This window comes from Thamnophis sirtalis, unplaced genomic scaffold (genome assembly GCF_051295495.1).
Source record: "Thamnophis sirtalis isolate CommonGarterSnake01/CBP01778 unplaced genomic scaffold, rThaSir2_p1.2 scaffold_1, whole genome shotgun sequence".
Classification (NCBI taxonomy): domain Eukaryota; kingdom Metazoa; phylum Chordata; class Lepidosauria; order Squamata; family Natricidae; genus Thamnophis; species Thamnophis sirtalis.
The window spans coordinates 126,802,386-126,825,459 of NW_028261381.1; the positions used below are offsets into that span (position 1 = coordinate 126,802,386).

A 23,074-nucleotide genomic window follows, 5' to 3' on the forward strand; every position below is an offset into this window, starting at 1 on the left:
GGGAAAAATATAAGAAGCATATTATATAACTGAGATACTACTGATCATGATACCCCTAAGATCAATGGTGCTGTGTAGCATAACCTTGACTTTCCTGGTAAATAGGGGCCAAGGGAACACTTGTGAGGTGCCGACAGGAATATTGTAGGCATCAATCAAATACAATCACTCAGATTCATTCAGAATCTGAATCTGACTGCATAGGTCTTACGGCACTGCCTGAGGCATTACTTATGAAGAGTCTGAATCTATTAGCCCTATGAACTGTCCAACATCCTTGGAGCTGTGTGGATGAACTCCTGTACCTTAGATCCCTGTCCATCTTGGTTGATTAAAGTCTCCCAGGAGATAATATGAAGAACATAAACAGATCCCTGCTGGATCAGACCCCTGGCCCATCGAGTCCATCAGTTTGTTTTCATATAGCCAAGCAACTGGACAAAAAGGCCATTAATCCCTAGCAGATGGACTTCAGAGCAGTTGTATCATGTTCAATAACCATTGATCCTCATGACTTCCATGAACTTGATCCAACCTTTTTTCTTTTTTGAAGCCAGCCAAGCTGGTAACCAGCACTACATCTTGTGGTCATCAATTCCAAAGTTGAATTACCCATTAAAAAAAAAAATTTAGGTTGTCTTGATACTTCCAGGATTCAATTTCACTGAATGACCTCTGTTTATAATATTTCAGAAAGGGGAACTCCTTGTTCATTTTATCTACACCATACATCATTTTTTATACTTAAATCATGCTCCCTATTATACAACTCCTTTCTAGATTAAAAAGCCCCAAATGTTGCAATGTTTCCTGATAGGGGAGCTGCTCCAGACCTTTGATTACCTTAGTTGTCCTCCTCTGATCCTTCTCTAGTCCTATGATATCCTTTTTTAGGTGTAATTGCACACAAGATTCTAGAAGTGGCGACACCATTGGATCTATATAAGGACATTAAGATTTTGGGATCTCTGTACTATTTCTTCTGTAGTTGGGTCCATGCAACATCCATGTTTTTTAAAGAGATTATTATCTCTCATATCCTTAAGAGGCTATGACTTGAGTCAATAGATCTGGACAATTTTTACTTAGTTTCCAATCTTTCCATCTTGGATAAGTTTGTAAAGAAAATGGTCAGTGTACAGCTCTAGAGGACCCTGGAAGAAGCAGATTTTGTACTCTAGTCACTCAATATTCAGGCCTGACTTGGGCAGCTTTATAGCTATACACCCGCATATACAACCATATACATACTGTCTATACATACATATACCAAAACACATGAGAGCTGGTTTGGTGCAGTAGTTAAGGCATCAAACTAGAAATTAGAAATTGCAAAGTATAATCCTGGACACAAAGCTAGCTGGGTGTTGTTTTCTCAGCCTTAGGAATGAAGAAATGGCAAATCACTTCTGAAAAACCTCACCAAGAAAACAGCCGGGAGTTGTCCAGGCAGTCTTTGAGAATCAGACACGAATGAACAAACAAAAAAAACAAAACCCATACACATACATATACCTTCAGAGCAAAGAAGCATTTAGGAAGTTCCTTTTCTGTTGTTTCTATGTTTATTACATAAACAATAATGCAATATACCTGAGCCAATGACTGGGCACAGATATGTTTCACAATTATCTCCCCAGGCTGCTCCTTCTGTGCAACAGCATTCCTCTTTTGTGGTGTTATTGGCTAAGACACTGTCACACAATGGGACATCACTGATGTGATAATAGCACTCCTTCCGCTCTGCATTATCTGGATGTAAAGATACAGGCCTTCCAGGTTCCCCTGAGATGAGATTAAAACATATAATATAAGTGACAGAGTCACATAGATAATATTATGTTCGACACAGGTGCACACATCTGGAAATTATTTGATGAAAGCAATCTATCAGAGCAAAGTGTTCTCTAGATCCATGATGGTGAACCTATGGCACACATGCCAGAGATGGCATGCAGAGCCCTCTCAGTGGACATGCATGCCATTGCCAGTTGTTCTTCTGGTTTCCAGTGCATGCCAGCTGGTCTTTGCATGTGCTGGAGCACGGAAACCCAAAGACCCCGGTCAGCTGGTCTTCAGGTTTCCAGTGTTCTGGCATGTTTTGGGAACTCAGTGCCAAAAAGATTTGGCATAACTGCTCTAGACTTTATTACATTATTCATTTTAACAATGTAGAGTATATTTCACAAACTCCAAATATTTAATTGGAAGTTTACTTGCATTTGTCTTTCAAAATGCAAATATAATACAATTCAGCATTGTCTGCATTATATTCTCCATCTGTAAATAAAAATTCTCTCCAAATTACAAATGATTGCTTAAGGTGGGAAAGTTAGCCTCCCACTGACTCCCACAACACACATTTCAAAGAGCCTATATTTTGTATTACTTTAAAACTGTCCTTAATGGCTGTGTGTGCTTGAATGCTTTCATTAAAGCATGCTTTTTTAAAGAGTTGCAACCAATATTGTCAGTAAAGCCCCATTTTACCAAATAGTTAACTCTACTTTCCCAAAATATTACATGGAGCTGGACATCATGTTACTAATGCCAATTAGTAGGGATTACGAAAATCTCATATTAAGACCATTTATTTGAAGACTACATTTCGGAGCCGAAGGAAAATCACTCAAATGCAACCTCTATGTCATTATTAATTTATATGTTAACTGTTTAGTGTTTCCAAATCTTGCTTTCATAAATGGGATTTCGTATTTTAAAAAATAGCTATTTTTCCCCTCTGGACCAAAAAGTGATTGGTTAGATATCCACATGAGATTATATTTAATAGGTTAGCTATATGTATAAGAAATTCAGTTTATGATCAATCTATGATATTGGAATATGTTAAGAATTTAGACTATGCTTTCTACGCACTGATAATGTTACCTAGTTTGTAAATGAAATGTCTATCAGAAAATCACCAAGGTCAGAGAATATCATGGAGCCCACCATTCTTTCTTTTACCCAGACCAATAAGAAGAACTTGCAAGAATTGCGTCTCCAATTTCCATTTTCAGGATATTGTTCACTAAACCCTTACCTAGGCCTGATCGGAGGCGACATTCCCCAGTTTCTGTGTCATACTCTTCATGGTCACTTGGACACAGGCACAAGAAGGCTCCTTCTACGTTTTCACAAAGTGCAGTCCCACACACTGCAATCATCAGCTCACATTCATTCACATCTGCAAGAATCATAATACAGTTTATCAATATGCCTGCTAAATTCAATGGTTTTTGGAGTCATCATCTCTGTTTCTCATCTAAGGCAGTGTTTTTCAACCACTGTGCCGTGGCACACTAGTGTGCCGTGACCTAGTGTAAGGTGTGCCGTGAGAAAAATACCCGCCGGGTGATTTTGCCTCGGGACATCTCTGTGTCCCGAAAGTTGCTTTCGGGACACAGGGATGCCTCTATTAAGTCCCTGCGGCCCCGCGTTTACTTTAAAAACGTGGGGACCGCCGGGAGGTAGTGCACGCAGGGACGTCACTGACGTCCCATGCGTGCGCCCATAGCAACAATTGCGGAGGACCTGAGCAGCGAGAAGAACGCGCGCTGTCAACTTGGTAAGTGAATTGCTTTATATATAGTCAATATAGGCACAGAGTTAAAAAATTTTAACATTTTCTAATGGTGGTGTGCCTCGTGATTTTTTTCATGAAAAAAGTGTGCCTTTGCATAAAAAAGGTTGAAAAACACTGATCTAAGGAGTTAATTTCTGCATTCGGCAAAGTTGCAACTTATATTTCTGACATCTCATAATGCCTGTTTTCTAAAACTTAGAGCTATGTCAGCAACATGTGTTTCCTATATCATGGGATACAACTAATAATTCTGGTGGCTAGGTTGTTAGTACAGAAATATGATCCATAGGAATAAAACAGATGAAAAAATAGCTTAAGTATTAGATATATGAACAGAAAGAAATTATAGGACAGCCAAATATTTAAAGACTGTCAATAAATGATGGCCCATTTTTGTTTTCTATGTCTGAAGAAATAGAACCTAAACAAATGAATTCAAAATGTTAAAGAAGGAACCAAGAAAGCATTAGGAAGACCTATTTTGCTGAGATATCTGGCAATCAGAAAGTGATGGATTCTTATTTGACAAAAACCTTTAAATAGAAGATCTGTGACTTTCTATCAAAGTTGTACTGGCTGATTTCTTGCAATAACAAAGGTTTAGATTTGATGATTTCCAGCTCATCAGAGATAGATTTAAAGAAAGATTCATCTGGGCATTGCATTTTTTCAGTTCTATCCTTACAGTATAAAGCTTCATTCACAAAGAACTTGAGAATTGGGAAGTTGGAACTTCAAATACAATTAAACACACACACACACACACACACACACACAAAAACCCAATGTTATCTTTAAGGGATTTTTCTCAAGATCATAACCTTGATTAATAAGTTGGAAAGGTGCCTGCATTTTGGATAAGGAGGCAGTGTGGATCTATGAAGACTGAAAGACTCTTACCAATGCAATCATGGCTTAAAGGGGAATTTGTATAGCCACGGTCACACAAGCAATGGAATGACCCAACAGTGTTGTCACAGAAACCATGGCTTCCACACAGGGTCTCATTGGCACATTCATCAATATCTGCATAACAGATAGATCAACAAATCAGTACACAGTCAAATTTTATTTTGTTTCTTCATTTCAGACACATGCTAGCAAGATGACTCAAAATGATATTGTTAATTCATATCAAGAGACCGCAAAAATGTGACTGTCATTAATTCATTTTAACATAACTTCAGTATTATCAGAGTGACAATTCAGCGAAAAAGAAACTGTGGAGAATTAAGGAACTGAAAGAGGAAGCATTTAGTTATCAGGTGCTAAACTTTGTGCTCTGTGTATACAGAGAGAAATAACAAGAGCAATGTTTCACGTCAATGTGCAATGTTACACGTCAATCAATGTGCATTGATTACTCTTCTGGTTTTGCAATCTAGCCATTCTTCTGCAGGGCTTTATTTAAGATTCAACCTATATTAACAGAAATAATATAGTTATTGTTGATAGATGTATTTATCCTTGGGAGAAACGCATAGTCTTGGATTTAAATTATTGCAATCTTTCTCCCCTTTCTTGATGATACCAGGTCCTGAAACAAATACTTTAGAACTTAGTCTTGCAGAAATATAGGAGTAATATTCTCATTATTATAATGGAATTTATAATACACCTTTCACTTAATGTATCAGTATACTTTCTATGTCACATAAATAAATAGTCTCATTGTCCCAAAAATTTTGTCATCCATAGTTTTACAGGAGAGGTTTAATAATATTCCACTCTGAGCTTGTTTTTGCCTTTAGTTGGACTGGGAAATTAAGACAATATCTCAAGTTCTGCTATGCTACTTTTTTATATTGGTCTGCAGAAACATCTAGGAAGGTTACCAGATTTTAACTGATTGTGATTGCCGTAAGTTCAATACTGAAAAACATTTATGAATTGTTTTACTGCTTCAGATGTAGCTCATTCCCACTTTATTACCTACTTGTGCTAATATCCTATTTTGCTTTTATTTGATTGTGTTATACTGGTATTTTAATCTTTGATTGTAGGCTGTATATTTAGCATATATGGAACTGAGAATAACGCAGGGGTGGAAGTATTTACACTGTCTCCTCCCATATGAATTAGCAGCAATAAGCAGGAAAAATGTGTCCATTTCCACCAAGCTGCTTTTCATTCTGGGTACTTTCATGCCTACTTCATCTATGGGAGATACACCTGTTTAATAAACTGTCTAAGTGGAACAACAAAGCAATATCCATTTTGTTAAAAATAGAGACAATCCCCAAACATTTGAGACTACAGCCAGATAGTCTTTTTATCTCTATAATGTAAAAATGTTTCTCCTTCTTTATAAAATGAAATTCTTCTCTACAGAGAGTCTTCCTTGACTTTTACACCCCCCCCCCCCGAGTTTTCTCAACAGCACCTACCAATGCATTCACCAAATGGTGTGCGATGGAAGCCGGGAGGACATCCCATAATGCAGTGGAATGAACCCAAGGTATTCTGGCATTGCCATATGCCACAAGCAGTAGCCCCAAATTCTTCACATTCATCCACATCTGTCATCCATGGGAAAGCATTTTCAAAAGAAGGTATCAGAAGGACAAAATTTAATAAAAGACTTGGCAACAGTAAATTGTAGGGAAAAGGGGAAACATGAAACATGTCTCAAAGAAAAGAAGAACCTGGAAAAAAATGCACAAGCCCTGATGGCTAACACACTTAACATTCAAGTATCCTTAAGTAACAATGGGCAACTCTGATGTTTGTGGTCCCAGAGCAACATTGATTGTGCTACTAAAATTGATTACGTTTTTTTGCATTTGGGGGAGTACAATAAAAAATAAAACGTGGATACAGTGCCCACGAGATCAGTATACCCACCCAGTGCGATAATCTTACATCAGTAGCAATGGCCCCCTATAGCAGCTAGAGTCCATTAAAAAAAGGCTGCTTTGTTACCAAAGCACAATCCTGACCACCACCCCCACCACCCTAAATTGCCTGCCTCTGTAGAATAAGTATTGTAATACCAAAGTTTGGCTGAACAAAAACAATAAATAATTAAATAAAATGAACTAAATAAATGATATCATTTCAGGGGAGATAGGCATTCTTAAAAGAACTGCTCTGCAGGACTAGTAAGAAAAAAATAACCTTTTATTAGAAGATGGAGGGCAGCTATATAGTATGAAGTTACCCCACCTGCACATGTGAATTGAGACCCAATGAACTGCCTGAAGCTGTTATTTTCATTAAGAAGAACTCTTGCATTGACATAATGCAAAGAACCCCTCTCATGCCAATATCAGCTTCAGGGGAGCAGCATTTTCCAGGATCTCAGCATGAAAACAAACTTCCACACCCCCACCAATCACGATCAGCACCATGCCAGCAGCTAACATTTGTGTGGTTTTTTAAAATGTAGATATAAAATACAAAAATGCCTCCCAAAAATTTGCTTAGCTTGATTCTGATCTATAATCTTTTTTTCCTTCAGAGGTCAGCTCTTACCTACACAGTCATCTGTTTCCTGCGAATGCTGGAAGCCAGTTTGACATAAGCAGCTGTAGGAGCCTTCTGTATTGATGCACCGACCATGCAAACACCGGGAGTAATCAGCACATTCATCCACATCTGCCAAATACAATACAACATATAAGCATAGGGAAAGAAGCCAGACTTTAATGTAAAATAGTATTGAAATGGAATAGCAGAAAGCTAAAATAGGAAAGGTTGAGAATATGTAATGGAGGAATTCGTCTGAGCTGATTCAAATGAATTAATCTGAGCCTAATTTGGAATGGACTAAATTAGCTAATTTGAATTCAGGCTCCCTGGTTTTCCTAAATTTGAATTGCAAATGGAAACAGAATGGGAAAAACCTTATAGCAAGCAGTGGAATAAATTCATAATTGGGAATCATATATACTATCCTTGTTTTCCCTAGTATCTTATACTGTCATTATAGCATCATTCAACCCATTTTGAAGTATGCTGAACCCATCCACATTGCTGTTATTTTGACATAACAGTGACTGGATGAGTCTTGAAGATGTCATAGGTTATTAGAAAAATATTAAAATATTAATTTTTAAATATTAAGTTAGCAAGTGAAAATTACATTTCCCATAGTTTACAAAGAAAGCTTAGCTTGTCTGTGGCAAAAATGAAATCTAAATTGAGAACTTTCCAGAATGTATAAGCCCTGTATTCAACATTGTACCTTGCTTTAGTAATTTTTAGAAATATGGACATGCAAAAGCAGGGACAGAGAGCAGGGTCTGCGGTATCCTGGATTTGTTGAAAGTAATTATTAATATCCTATGACTATCAGTAAGTGTTGTATCTTATGATTCTTGCTTAATATATCTTATTTTTTCTTTATGTACACTGAGAGCATATGCACCAAAGACAAATTCCTTGTGTGTCAAATCACACTTGGTCAATAAAAAATCTATTCTATTCTAATTCAGAGCATACCTGGATGCATATATACTTTTCAGAACCTCTCTTAATCAAATACATCTTTTTCTTAGATGACAGTGTGAGTCCTGGAAAAGTCATAGTGACATGAATTCTAATATGCATTCTGAATCATCTTTCCCCCCTCAAATGCTGGGTTGCTGCAGTCTTAAGAGAAAATATAGGGTGGTTGATGTTGAATGGGAAAGCATCTTTTAAGGACCTGGGATCACCGTGAAAAGAAATTGGGGAAGGGAGGAAACCTTCCTTGATTTCTTTCTTTAGCAAGATGCGTCAAAGAGAGAAAGGACAGACAAAAGATCACTATAGTTTCTAAGATCTCACCCTGACAGCTGACTCCACCAGCAGCATTTGAGAAGCCAGGAGCACAAATGCAGAAATAAGATCCATGACTGTTTAGGCATTCACCATTGGGACTGCAGATGCCACTGTCCAGACACTCATTCTGATCTATAAGTGGTAAGGATAGTAAAGATAGTTACAAGGAATTCAGTCTGAAAAGCTGCTACAAATTATTCTAATTTAACATTATCACCTACTTAACAAAGTATCTTTTCATTCAGGACAAGATTGTCTTATAAATCTTACATTACTCATATCTAAATTATTGGTGTGGGATGGATTAAACAGTAAGAGAAGCTGACATTCAAATGAAATCAAATGAAAATACCTTTCTGAGTGTCTCTTTCAGAAATCTATTGTTGGAGAGAGCTCAAAATACACATACATATCCTGAGGCCTAGCAAGTAGTCACTTAAATCAAGAAACAGGGTTCAGCAGCCATATAATTTAATGTAATATGAAAACTGAATCTGTAGTATTTTCCGGCAAAAATCCATGCCTGTTTTTCTCCTTACTTTTTAATTCTGGCAGCCTAATTTAAATGGGTAGGTGGAAATCCATATGCTGATGTTTAACAAGGTGTCAGAACTTCTTGCCAATATATTTTAAAACAGAAAAACATTAACTAAGAAACCCTGGGGTATCATTTGCCTTCTCCAATTTAAACATGTTAACTGAATTCCAAAAATCATGGGAGAGTAAGAATCAATTAGCTTCAAGTTGCAAACCAAGTAAGGTAATGCTCACTATCAGATGCACAGTATCTGATTCAGTATTCTTTTATTCTATTACATTCAAATATGAAAAAATAAGAAATACAAATATATTAGTCATACATTATTGTTTATACTACCTTTCTATAAAATACAAGTAGTTATCAATAGTAATTGCAACTTTAATCGATTTGATATAGTTTACAATATCACAGAATTAAGAAGAACATAGGACAAAGGCAGCACCCAAATGACAAGATAACAAGAAGAAACCAAATATTGACATGAAAAAAAGAAACAAGAAGTGGGAAAGGAAAGCAGAAGTTAATATTTAGTTCCAGTTCTTCGATTGCTTTTCAAAAGCATGTGAAAGTAACTAGAATAATCCAGAGTCAACATTGTTCAACCATCCCATGGGCAATGCCTACTCTGGCAGATTCTCCTCTTCCTTTTTGAACAGTCCCATGCAATTTTTTTTCTAAACACTAATGAGGCTGATTTGAACAAAAGTCACATGAAATTCCCAAAATGTCTGCCTCCCCCTGCTCTTGGTTTATGCTAGCTCTGACAATGACCAAATGAATGAAGAATGGGCAAATTAATTGAGAGGTGTTACACTGGGCTTACCTTCCAGTGATGTGCAGTCAGGTGAGGCACAGCCTCACCGCTCTCATCATGAAAAGAAAAAAAATTCAAAAGGGAAAAGACAAGTGCTGAGGTGAGGCTAGCTGGCTGCTGCCTCACCATGAATGACTCCCTAACTATTTAAAAAAGCCTCTAAGCACCCTCTACTATGAGGCAGGAGAATTGCATGCCTCATCTAGTCTGACGTTTTAGGCATTTTATAATTGCTCAAGTAAAGTTAAGCGAGGTTTAAAAGCCTAAAAGGTCCTGAGGTAGGTGACGCACGCAGTTCTCCTGCCTCATAGTAGAGGGCGCTCATTCTTCCTATGACTCAACGCTACCCCTCTTCCCTTTTTCTTCCCTTCTCGCTTGCAATACAGTGACAATAAAGGGCGAGCGCAGAGATGTACCTTCATCTCTTCATTGATTTCCCTTTTTACAGGATGAACCAGCTTCCTGCTTCTTTTATTTTCTGGAGCTCTGACTTCTTTCTCCATTTCTGCCATTTTTTATTTTTTTTTTATTTTTTGTTTGGTGTGTGTGTGTGTGTGTGTGTGTGTGTGGTACACACACGTGTGTGTATGTATCTGGTGGAGATGAAATGGCTGCTGGTATTATTTGGAAAAAAGCTTTCGGGGGAAGGTTGTGTAGAGGAAGGGAGGGAGGACAGGGGTGGCTTTTAGCGCTGATTTGTTTCCCTCTCTTTTCTCTCTCTCTCATTCTCTCCCTTCAGCTCTCTTTCATTTCTCTCTATCTCTCTCTCTCTTTCTCCCCTTTTCTCTTTCATCTCTTCCTTGTGCATGCAAGTAAAATACTTTTCTGGGCTGGGATCACGGCGGGGGGGGGGCAGCCACTCCTTACTGAGAAGTGAATATCTGCTGCACTGCGGAGAAGAGTCACACTGTGCAGGAGACTCCCCAGCATTAGACTTAGGTCAGCAAGAGCCACGGTCCCCTTCATGTTGGCTCAGGAAGGAGGGGAATGGGACCGTGGCTCGCGCTGACCTTAGTTTAGCACTAAGGAGTCTCCTGCACAGCGTGGCTCTTCTCCGCAGCTCAGCCAGGTATTCACTTCTCAGTAAGGAGTGGCTGTCCTCATCGCCGTGATCCTGGCCCAGAAAAGTATTTTGCTTGCACGCACAAGGAAGAGATGAAAAGAAAAGGGGGAAGAGAGAGAGGGAGAGTGCAATGAAAGAGAGCTGGAAGGAAAATCAAATCAAATCAAATCAATCAAATCAAGGAGAGAATGGGAGAGAGGGAAAAGAGAGGGAAACAAATTAGAGAGAGAAGGGGCAGAGGGAAATGAAAGAGAGCTGAAGGGAGAGAATGAGAGAGAGAGAAAAGAGAGGGAAACAAATCAGGGGGCAAGAAAGGAAGAGAAAAGAAAGAAAGAAAAAGAAAGAAAGAAAGAAAGAAAGAAAGAAGGAAGGAAAAGAAAGAAACTTTCTCAGACCTATGGTGAAAGCAATGGCAAGCTAGATCTCTTGCCAAGAAAACTGTAGTTTGCCAGAAGGCACAAATTGGAAGCAAGTCTGATTTTCTTAAAAGAAAATAACAGAGATGGCAAAAAAATGCATCTGAAAATAAGATTATTTATAATTTTTGGATAATGTATTATATTGTCAAACTCAAAAGGTTTTTGATACTTAATTGTCATCATCATCATCATCATCATCATGATCTCTCTCTCTCTCTCTCTCCTTCCCCCCCTCAGAGGGACTATCGTCCCTTGTGGAAAACACAACAAGGAACTCCTCGGCTCCTTGCTCCCCCCCCCAAATCTCTTTTTTTGTTATTGTTGGCCACTGGTGGCCACCGTATATGGCCCTCGGCGCTATGCTCTTGCCCGCCACCCCTTCAAAATGCGCAAGGACGGGACAAAATGGCACGGATCCTTTTATTAAAACCTCCTGTATTACAAAGGCATTTTAATAAAAAGATTGTGATGACGTCAGTGCCTCACCAGCCATAAACCTTACCGCACGTCACTTTTACCTTCACATGTGGTCCCATTGAAAAGTTCAAATCCTAGTTGACAATGGCATGTGTAGGATCCTGGTGTGTTTAAGCACTCTCCTCCTAAGCAGTAAATGTTTGGGTATTCACATTCATTACTGTCTGTTCAAGGAAAGGAAGGCACGATTAATGGAAAGTAACACCAATTAGGGAAGAAAAAATCCTTATAGGCACAAGCTTAGACTTTTTTGTGTTTATTTTAAATGAAAAAAAGAAAGCTAACTACAGGGTACCATTGCTGAAACTATTAGCAGAGAAAATTTATGCATTCTCCTGCCCAGTTCATATTAAAATAGCAATAGCAATAGCAGTAGACTTATATACCGCTTCATAGGGCTTTCAGCCCTCTCTAAGCGGTTTACAGAGAGTCAGCATATTGCCCCCAACAATCTGGGTCCTCATTTTACCCACCTCGGAAGGATGGAAGGCTGAGTCAACCCTGAGCCGGTGAGATTTGAACCGCTGAACTGCTGATCTAGCAGTAGCCTGCAGTGCTGCATTTAACCACTGTGCCACCGTGGCTCTTCTAAAGTGTACTGCAAATGCTTAAGAATATAACCAAGCACATATTCTATTGCTAAAGATGTTCTATCTATACGATTTTCTTTGGTGCATATTTTAATGAGTTTGGATCTTCTGAAAATACACTATATTGCCAAAAGTATTCACTCAGCCATCCACATAATCAGACTCAGTTGTGAGCGAATACTTTTGGCAATATAGTGTATATTGATCAAGTATCAGTGTGTGTGTGTGAAAGAGAGAGAGAGAGAGATCTGTGACTATTCACTGTGTTATATATTTACTTATGCCAACACCAAGTTCTTCTAGCTTAAACATAGAAAGACATCAGCCTGAAAGGAAAATGTGACATTTTCCTGCAGCACAGTTCAGTATATGAAGGTATTCATGCCTAATAATCAAATTGTGATATTGTTGACTATGAACAAAATGAAGTAGCATTTCTTAAATTTTGTGAATCTGATTTACACACATATACCTCACTGTGTGTGCATCAGTTTATTTGTAAAGTAATATAAGGACTCTCGTCTTTAAGGGCTACTCAAACACTGAAAAGAAGCAAGCTAAGGTTTGCCATTGAATAAATATCAACAAGTAGTTGCAATTATTCTCAGTCACTTAATGAGTATTCAATGATATACAATACATCAAACTTTCCTACAACATGTGTTTGACTTGGATTAATTTTATATGTGTACTTAAAATAGCTCACCTATAAATTAAAAATGTATTATATAGTTCTAAGAAACAAGGATGGTCTGCCAAAAACATTGTTAATATGCTTCATTTCCATTTCTCTATTGTTAAGGGTATAACATATTAATAATGTATTTGTATAATGTGACATAAATGTATACTAGCTTCATCTAGTATATCCCAGGGGAGTGTTTTGTGGTCATTCTTTCTTTTTGATTTCTTTGATCTGTTTCCAGTATTAAGGATTCCAAGTTTGTTCCCAGCCACACTCAGCTTGATAACTGTAAGGAAATACTTAAATTTAAAGTAGTAGCTGGAAAGAAAGATAAACATTAACTTTATTGTCACTCTTAATCATGAACTAACAATACAAGTAGTGTCCTTTCAAATCCAGAGCCATTTATTAGCTATATACTATTACCGTATATAATGAAGTACCTGCCAGTTCTTCCTCTATGTTGGAAATCCTTGGATAATTTGCATTTGCAAATTAGATTGTCCAGGCATATTTTTTAAAGTGTACACCCAGAAATATAATGTGAAAACTGTTCTTTAATAAAATTATTATGTATGTAGAATTCTCTTTATGACAATATAAACCTCCATACTTATACAGTTGTGCTGTGTTGCAAACACTCCAGAGAAAATTGATAATGTTAAAATAGGAATTGATTTATACATATTATACATTCCTAGTTTTGAATGATAAAATTCTCCATATTTTATTGAAACAATATCATTCAGGTTATACAAAATGAGTACAGGTAGTCCTTGATCTACCACCACAACTGAGCCCAACATTTATGTTAAGTGAGGCAGTTGTTAAGTAAGTTGCACCCCATTTTACAAATTGCTATGGTTTTTAAGTGAATCATGTCGTCCTTAAGGAAATCTGGCTTCCCCATTGATTTTGCTTGTCAGAAGCAGCTGGGAAGGTTACAAATAGTGATAACATGATCCTGGGGCAGTATAACTGTCATACATACATGCATGCATGCCAGTGGCCAAGCGTCTGTATCACATGACTATGGGGATGCTGCAACAGTATGAAAGACAATCATAGGTCACTTTTTTCAGTGCCATTGTAATTTTGAACAGTCACTGAATGAATGGCTGTAAATCAAGGAATACATGTATAATTTTATTAACTGCATAGTTTTCAGGCGGATGTTTCCACATGTGTAAAACATGTCTGATTTACTGTATCAGAGAACAATTCTAGCATAGGAGGGATATAAAAGAAACAAAAGGTATTATTAAAAAATATGTAGGCAATTATTTTATATAATTAGTTTCTATAATCCATGTTTTCTCAATTTAACTCTTTATATGTTGATATGTGATACTTTTAATTGGAAAACTCCTGGAATTCCTATTGAGGTCAATTTTCCACATATTTCTATTCTTGTTTTCCAAAGCTACTTCTTCAAAGCAGTAAGCAAATATAAAAAGCAATTAAGCATTGCTAATTTTATTATTTCTAATAAACTTAGTGTAACTTACCTAAATTTAGTTTTTAAACTGGTTTTCAGTGCAACTTTATTTTATTTCACATTTTATTTGTTACAATTAGTGGCATATTTATTTATTGGCATCATAACCTAATTATTCTCTCATGGAAAACTTGTGGGAGGATTTGATATTGAAAATCCAGTCTGGCACTTGATGTCTCTGTTGCCATGGTCCATTAAATGCCCAGAGTATGTGGAGACCATCCAATTAAATAAATGTCCCTCTCATCCCTCTCAACTCAAAACATAGGAGTTTACATTTTTCACTGAATAAAATGATGATGATATTTGCATTTGTGTGTGAGCTCTCAATTTTTCCATTTTAAAGTCCTTTTTAAATTAAATTCTATAAGAAAATGGATGGAAAATTAACCATTTTAGATAATTATTGGATGACTACTAGGTGACAGCAATAAAATGCAACAAACTATAGCACTTTCCTTGTCACTGACTGATTTCCAGAGTTTTTCACTACTGATCCGGTAGCCCTTAATGTCTGGTCTTCTAATTTACAACTTTAAAAACAAAACCAGATTATCCTATTTAATCACACTGAATAATCATGCCCTTCTTTCTTTCATTCTCCTGACCCATTTTCTTGTTCTTCTCCAAACTGACCTAATTTAGTGTAATGAATGTTATCTGCAAAGCTGCAACCAACTCATTAATTAATACATTAATCACTGCCAAATATTTCCAATCCCAATATCTTCAAGTATTTCATAATAGCCTGCCAAGGTTGTGAACAGTAACCTGGGAAAAACAGGATCAATAATCTACAAAATGTTTTCCTCTAGGTGATGAATCTGGGAAAGGAAAAATCAATCCAGATCATAATCACTATTTCTTCTGCTTTTAAATGCACACAGGTCTAAAGTAAGCCAAGTGTTTCAGTCATTCAGCTGTGAAGAATGAAATCAATATTATTACCTTCACAAGACTGTCTGTTAGATGAGAGAACATAACCTATTTCACAAGCTTGGCAAGTGAAGGAGCCTGGTGTATTAATGCAGATTTCCTGTGGGCAGGCCATGTGTGAATTGCACTCATCAATATCTAGAAAAAAGAACAGAGTTTCCCTGACATAGAATAGGGAACAAGAAAAAGCTCAGAAAATCTATCCAATATATGATTCAAAAGCTTATCAGGCAAATGTCTCTAGCATTTCCTGAACGGTGTATAAAAATGATGTGCTACATCCAATTATTTCTTCATATCAAGTAATATTCACTATTTACTGTTTATACATACAGCTTCCAATCAGTTTTCCATTAATTTCAATCAATATGTTATTCAGATAACTTGATTTCTATGACCATAACAAAAGCTTGTTATTTATAAGACTATACAATCTTCCGGATTAGGCTAATATACCTTTTTTAGTTAATCAGAAACTTATCCTTATCATCATATCAAGCCACTTATATACCTTCACATGTTCTCCCATCCATTGATGCGATATAGCCATTACCACAATCCACACAAGAAAAGGAGCCCTCAGTGTTGATACAGCGTCCTCTGGGACAGATGTTATAGGTTGTACATTCATCAATATCTATGACAAACAAGAGAAACAGGGAACTGAATTTTGAGTTGATGTCACTTGGCAGAGCAACAACAGAACATAAAGAGCCCCATATAACTTTCAACAAATGATGCTATAGGCAGAAGGACAATGTGTGCAAAAGTTATCAAGAAATAACTATACCCAGAATAAGATTATTATTAGACACTTCATGAAGTTATCCAAAAGCATGTGGAAATTATATTAAGGGGTCTTAATATATCTGGCTCAATGAAAATTAAGGAATAGAACGTCAATGCAGAAAATAATAAAGTTGAAAAAATGTTAATTTCTTTCTAACTACTGATGGGCCTGTTATAGTCATTAGATTATTATGAACTTTTTACTTATATGGAAACATAAATTTATGATCATAAAGGGGAAAGGCCTTGTACAGGGACAAGAGGAGCTGTATATTGGTACACATTAACTATGAAGGGGAGACGACTACAGTTTACATTTTCACTCAAAGTAACCAGCAAAACTTTACCTATAATCTTTCATCCTATGATATTTAGATTAGATACTCAACTGCAGACTGCCAGTGTTATTACCAGTTAAGCTTACTTTGATGTTTTTTGAAACCCTTCTCTTGTTTTTCTGCCATTTAATCATTGATTCATTTGTTGTGAACATGTTATACCACGAAGTGCAGTCTACCATCAGTTTCTTGTAATGGTTGATGGGTGGAGATGGTTGTTGGTTTTAAAAAAAGCACTCATCTACCTTTGTGGTTTATTGCTTAACCAGAACCATCATTTTCCTACAAAGTTCATATTCTGGTTCTTATCCTGTGCCATGTCCTAATTTGGTGAACTTATTTATACAGATCCAAATTAAGGTTTTGCTACTTCTGTTTTCTGCCTGAGACTGTCTAATGAGACAGGCCTCTGCCACTGACAGTACCGAGCAGGGTTGAGTCAAGACTAGTCACCGCTAGGCTCCTTCTGTCATTACCTAAGCTGAATAAAGTAAAACAATAACAACAAAAACAGGTTTTGCATAAGCAAAACATACCAGCTCCCAGATTACCAAGGGAGGAAGCATAACTTGATCCACTAATCTACTTACCTTGTGGTAAAACAGCAAAGGCCAGGGAATTTAATTACTCCGCTAACTGTCAGCTAAGTAGTCTCACACTTCAGGCAGAACTACTGAAGGCAATTCTAAAGCAATTCTAAAAGACAGTTCTTCTCTGTCCAGGTCTTTAAAGAAACTTCAGAATGGAGGAGAGGCCTGAATTGGGGTTAGAGGGATGCTACCTTGTTTTTCACAGAGTCACAGAGATACTAACTTGATTGATTAAAAAAATAAATAGCAGCCAGAAATGCTGAATAGCAACATAAAATTATGATCATAAAGGGAAAAGGTCTTGCCCTGGGAGAAGAACAAAGGGTAACTTGACTTTGGTTCTTTTTGTCATGGGTGGTGATGCTTAACTGATTTTAAAATTCTGAGGATAAGGGAGGGGGGGTCACCTAATGAAGGGGGAGAAACACTATCTTGCTTTCATCTTATGTCCAAATGTTGCTCATCTCCAGTTTCAACTTGAAGTTTTGCTGTGATGACTGCAACAATTTAATTTCAACAAAATAAGTAAGCAAAAAAGCTTAATGACCTAATGGCAGGGGAAGTCACTCTGAAGCATTTCAGCCTTGCAGCAATTAAACAGGTATGTGCAAAATATAAAACCAGAATTTGTTGATTTCTGATAGACTTACTCAACACTGTTGACTTAATGGTGGGTTCATATATCAACTACTTGTCTTGGGATAGAGTTTGAGACATCACACTATGCAAAGTGAAATGTTCTAGCAGTTTAACTTCCAAAGAAAATAAACAAGGCCAAAAGTAACTCCTTCTCAATGTTTGCAACTATAATTTCATTTAATCTTTCTAATCTGTCCAGTATTGGGGGTAATTGGCTTTGAGGCCTGTAGAGGTTTCTGCTGTGACACAGAGATAATGCAATTATGATCTTAGCAGAGATCTTCATAGCACTGTGAGCAATGCAAGGTTAGATTTGCAAGGAAATTAGGAGAAAAATCCTTGACACAATCAGAGGAAATTAGTGCAACATACAGGAAAGAAAAATAAACTAAACTTTTTAGAATTGTTTTGTTAAAGAAAACAATATAGCATAGAACTGAAAAACTGAAATATAAATTTTTTCATATCGATTTTTAATTTTTATCTTACTTTTGACCTAAACTCTTTAGTGGAGAAAGGATTATATTTCAGTGAAAAGGCATATCTTTTACTTGCAGGAGATCCCACAGTGAGCCTCCACATTTTTAATTTGGAAAAAAAAATTGATGGGAAAAATCTCTGTCCAGTATTTGGGGGAGCCTTGCCTGTTTGAATCAATAAGCTGTGTTGTATTAGACATTTTCGATAAGGCATTTTTTTTTATCATAAGCCAGCATTACTAGATATCAGCCATTCTTTGGAACAGATGAAATACTGAGATAGAAGTGCAGGTAGTATTTTGAATAATCTACATTTTTTTGGTTCTGGAGAAAACCAGTTATGATGGAAACATCTTCAGAGACACATGATTTAAACCAATATACATAAGTTGCAAAGGGAAGTCAGAATATAAAAACAGCACTATTTTGCATTTTCCTTCTTTCCAGAAGAGGGCAATCTCTGTTTAGCAGATTCCTTACCAGCATTACTTCACACATCCTATTTATTTGTAGTCAGATAAAAGTTAAATCTGAATGAACATAATAAAAGTGACCTTTCTAAATGAGCATGTTCTCTGCTAAAGACACAAGTCGCATTAAAAAGCTGAGATGAATCGGTAAGGAATGAATTTATACATGTCAAGTATTTTGAACTACTTGGCAAGAAATATCAAAACTAGCTATGAAAGGAGAACATTTCAGAAAAGCGGAGGTCTTTTGCAAACTCACCTTCACACTGTCCTTTGTGATTCAGGAAGTAGCCTATTTTGCACTCACAGTGATACGAGCCAGGTATATTGATACACTGCCCTCCATGGCAAACATCTGGTTGGTCACACTCATTTAGATCTGTTAATTCACAGCAACATGCTCTTCAGCAAAAATGATCAGTCCAGATTGCTATGATGCACCATGGTCAAGTACTTAGCTCATATTATCCTTTTAATACAGCATGTTTAAATTGGAATGACCAGAGCAAATCATCATACTTTAAAACACACTATGGAAAAATCTAGTGCTCTGGTGAAATCTATAATACTGGGAAAAACAGAAGGAAAGAGAAGAGGAGGACAACCGGCAGAAGGTAAATGGACTCAATCACAGTGGCAATAAGACCAAAATTGGGCAAACCGAAGAACCAGGTTGGGCACAAATTGCCCTGAAGAAAGTCTATGTGCCTCTAACAGTTGGCACTGACTTGATGGCATATAATCAATCAATAATTAACATTTAATCTAATTTGCATATTTCAAAATGTAAATGCTTCTGCAAAAGTATGCAGAGACAAAAGTTTTTAGATACATATCATATTATTGCTTTTCTGTTCATTTGCTTCCATATTTAATGAAAGGTTTATTATCCTCTTTGTTATTTATATATTAAATCTGCTATCTATGTGCTATCATTATCAAAAGCATAGGGCAGGAAATTGAACATGATTTAAATTAATACAATAATAATGGCATGCAACAGCTAAACAATAAAATAAAATATGGCAATAAATTCTAGAGCACCCAGTTTTGTTCACTTCTTTAGATATATGTATGGATAAGATGAAGGAAAGGTTAGTGAATTTTCTTGGCCACAAAAGATAAAAGAACTGAGATATGCAGGCAAGACATAAATAAAATAAAACATCTCTCAATAGATAGATAGAGATAGATAGATAGATAGATAGATAGATAGATAGATAGATAGATAGATAGATAGATATATATAGATAGATACATAGATACATAGATAGATTAGATACATAGATAGATAGATAGATAGATAGATAGATAGATAGATAGATAGATAGACAGACAGACAGACAGACAGACAGACAGACAGACAGACAGACAGACAGACAGACACTGTAGATATATAGAGTGAGAGAGAACCAATCAACCAAATTACTCTCATTTCCTGATCTTCCATGGTAGGCATCAGAAGACGGCATTACCAATATGTAATTCAGTACATATGTAATTTGATTTGTGATCTGCATTAATAGAGCGGCATCTAGTTCTCAGGGTTTTTAAACCGCAAACAAATTTGCTTCTGTTTTCTTCTTCAAAAATTTTCTCTAGCATTCCAGCTTTTAAATGTAACTTTCTCTTACGTACATAGGTTTTATTATGAACATTCCCTAAAAATCATTACATAATGAAAATCTCCCTACTCTATTTGTTACTTAGTTTTTTAAAAGACAAATGTTCTTTTAAAACATTTGCAACGTCTTTTTTAAAAAAATAAACATGCCCAGTTTATATTCCATTTTTGGAAACATTATACCTTATCAGACACACCTAAATATAAATATAAATTTGTGACAGAAAAAATATATTCTAGAAGACTCTACCTGCTGTTGCCCTCAGTGGTGAAGAATAAGATGTTTGGTGGAACTTGCAGATATTTTCCCACATAAATAAATGGTGAATTTCTTTTACATTCTCTGATTTCATAGAAATATTTCTTACCCTGACATGTTTGCATGTTTTGTGAAGTGAGAATGCTATACCCAGAGAAGCAGATACAAGAATAAGAGCCTTCAGTGTTGACACAGTGACCCTTCCCATCACATGGATTTCTCTCACATTCATCAACATCTGAAACAAGAGGAGATAGTTAAAAACATTTTGAAACTGACCTCCCTATCTGTTCTGTAGTCACCCAACCAGCTTAGCCATTCAAATCCCACACAAGTGAAAAGTGTAGTTTGTAGAAGACGGAACTAAAAATCACTGATTAAAACTGTATGCATCATTTCTTGGGTTACATTCTTTATTTCCCAGTCTCTAACAACTTCTATGAGCCATGATGGCACAGTGGTTAGAGTGCAGTACTGCAGGCTACTTCTGCTGACTGCAGGCTGCCTGCAATTTGGCAGTTTGAATCACATCAGGCTCAAGGTTGACTCAGCCTTCCATCCTTTCTAGGTGGGTAAAATGAGGACCCAGATTGTTGGGGGCAATATGCTGACTCTGTAAACTGCTTAGAAGGGACTGTAAAGCATTGTAAAGTGGTATATAAATCTAAGTGCTATTGCTATATTTTAAACTGTTTTTCTTATATACTCATACTGCCACAGACTACATTTCCACCATCAAACTAATTAAATAACTAAAATACCAATGCAGTAAGTGTGACTTGGATGCTGTTGATAACCAGGATAACACAAGCAGGTATATCCTTCAGGAAAGTTCACACAAGTGCCTGGCCCACACATATCAGGTGAAGAGGAACATGGATTTATCTCTAAAAAGGAAAAAGAAAAATGTTGTCAGGGAACAAATAAAATGGCAATGTGCTATTGTCCCAAATCCAAGACAAATGTAAATATTTTTACCTTAATTAATGCAATTCATTCGTGCAAGACACAGCAAAGGCTATACTTAAAGGTAATCAGTACCATCAGTCTAAACACAAAATGTTATGCCCTGAGTTTGCCTGGTTTCTATAATTTATAAACCAAGATTTATAAAGATATATTCCTGTTTCAATAACTTCATTCTGGATTATACCAAACTCACTGGAGAAAATTTGGAATCAGTCCAGCAACATGCAAGAGCTCAAAAAACACCCACATCTCTCCATAGACTTCAAAAATCCCATCAACCAGCCAGCTCACAAACAAACCCATACAGACAAAAGAGTATTGAGACAGTCTTTGCTATGGGCTCTTTCCAAGAACGTTTTAGTGTAGAGCATAATGGCAGGGGCAGCTCTCCCAGACATTGAGACAAGCCTGAAACAACACAGCTGCTATTATCCAAGCAGTAAACATATGTCTGCCTAAGGTCACAAATCTTCCCACTCGACCAAAAAAATGCCCATGACTCAACTTGTGTGACCTGGAATAAATGACAAGAGATACTCCATAGCCTTCCAATTCTGCCATTGTTGTTCTATGGTTGAAAAGTGTTATTTTTCTATAACTCCTTCCCAGGTTTGATTGAAAAGGACTACTTGGCATATAAGCAGGATAGAAATGAGTATTGTGAGCATTATCCTATTTTGTTACAGTTAATAGCTTCCAATCAGGAAGTTGCTGGCTCAAACAGCATCTTGGCCATGAACTTACAAAGTCTTTTGACAAAGCCTATTTTCCATCTTAGGATCCCAACCTACAATATTGCAGTAATGAATCTGAGTTGTTAGATTGTTGAAATATGGTATGTAATGTGCTTGGAATACTTTTTTCTCCTCTCTCTTTCTCAATTATCCTGGGATTTGGCATAAAGATCTGCCCATTTTCATTTATTTCAGTGAAAAGAAGAATACTGCATCATAAGATGGTGCTTAGGGGTGATTACTAGTTTGAAATGTATTATTTATGATTACCATATTCAATATATATGAAAAACAATGTAAGATTTCATTACAGAGAAAAAACTACAAATGCTACAATCGATTTTAATATCACTTGTGAAACTGACATAAACTTTTTTAGATTAGCATCATGAAATTCTTTCGTTTGACTGTCTTGTGTGAACCCATTTGAAATGCAAAATCTCTTTACTTGCTGCACACTGTAATTGAATTATAAGAAATAATTTATTAGAAAATGGGTTAACATACCTGTGAATACTGTTGCTGTGTCTCTTGAAGCAGAAGTTTCATCTACAGCTACTGGAAATTGTTTGGCAGGAGAAAGGGAGGGATTCTCTCTTACATCCACTACAAAGGATATGAGAAACAGGCAAAAACTATAAACATATTAGACAAATAGCAGCAATCAACTGGACTCTGTAGTCTCATACATATCATTCAGTCCAACTTACTGCTGAATAATTCATATAGTTGAAAGATATAATAAGTCATCTAATCCAATGTAGCAAATCTACTCAAAATTATTTCTGCAGCAACCTCACAATGGACCAG

General features: G+C 36.5%; 1 protein-coding gene across 1 annotated transcript in view; it reads right to left on the reverse strand.

Moving 5' to 3' along the window:
• LTBP2 (latent transforming growth factor beta binding protein 2) overlaps positions 1 to 23,074 on the reverse strand; it is a 106,880-nt gene that overhangs the window by 12,591 nt on the left and 71,215 nt on the right. Inside the window, exons 15-27 of the mRNA XM_087724183.1 lie at positions 22,772 to 22,870; positions 21,323 to 21,448; positions 20,671 to 20,799; positions 18,938 to 19,057; positions 15,885 to 16,010; positions 15,386 to 15,511; positions 11,706 to 11,828; positions 8,357 to 8,482; positions 7,061 to 7,183; positions 5,974 to 6,105; positions 4,487 to 4,612; positions 3,044 to 3,187; positions 1,594 to 1,785 (exon numbers count right to left, since the gene is read on the reverse strand). Coding sequence (XP_087580309.1) covers positions 1,594 to 1,785; positions 3,044 to 3,187; positions 4,487 to 4,612; positions 5,974 to 6,105; positions 7,061 to 7,183; positions 8,357 to 8,482; positions 11,706 to 11,828; positions 15,386 to 15,511; positions 15,885 to 16,010; positions 18,938 to 19,057; positions 20,671 to 20,799; positions 21,323 to 21,448; positions 22,772 to 22,870 — 1,692 coding nt within the window. The remainder of the gene's footprint in view (positions 1 to 1,593; positions 1,786 to 3,043; positions 3,188 to 4,486; positions 4,613 to 5,973; positions 6,106 to 7,060; positions 7,184 to 8,356; positions 8,483 to 11,705; positions 11,829 to 15,385; positions 15,512 to 15,884; positions 16,011 to 18,937; positions 19,058 to 20,670; positions 20,800 to 21,322; positions 21,449 to 22,771; positions 22,871 to 23,074) is intronic.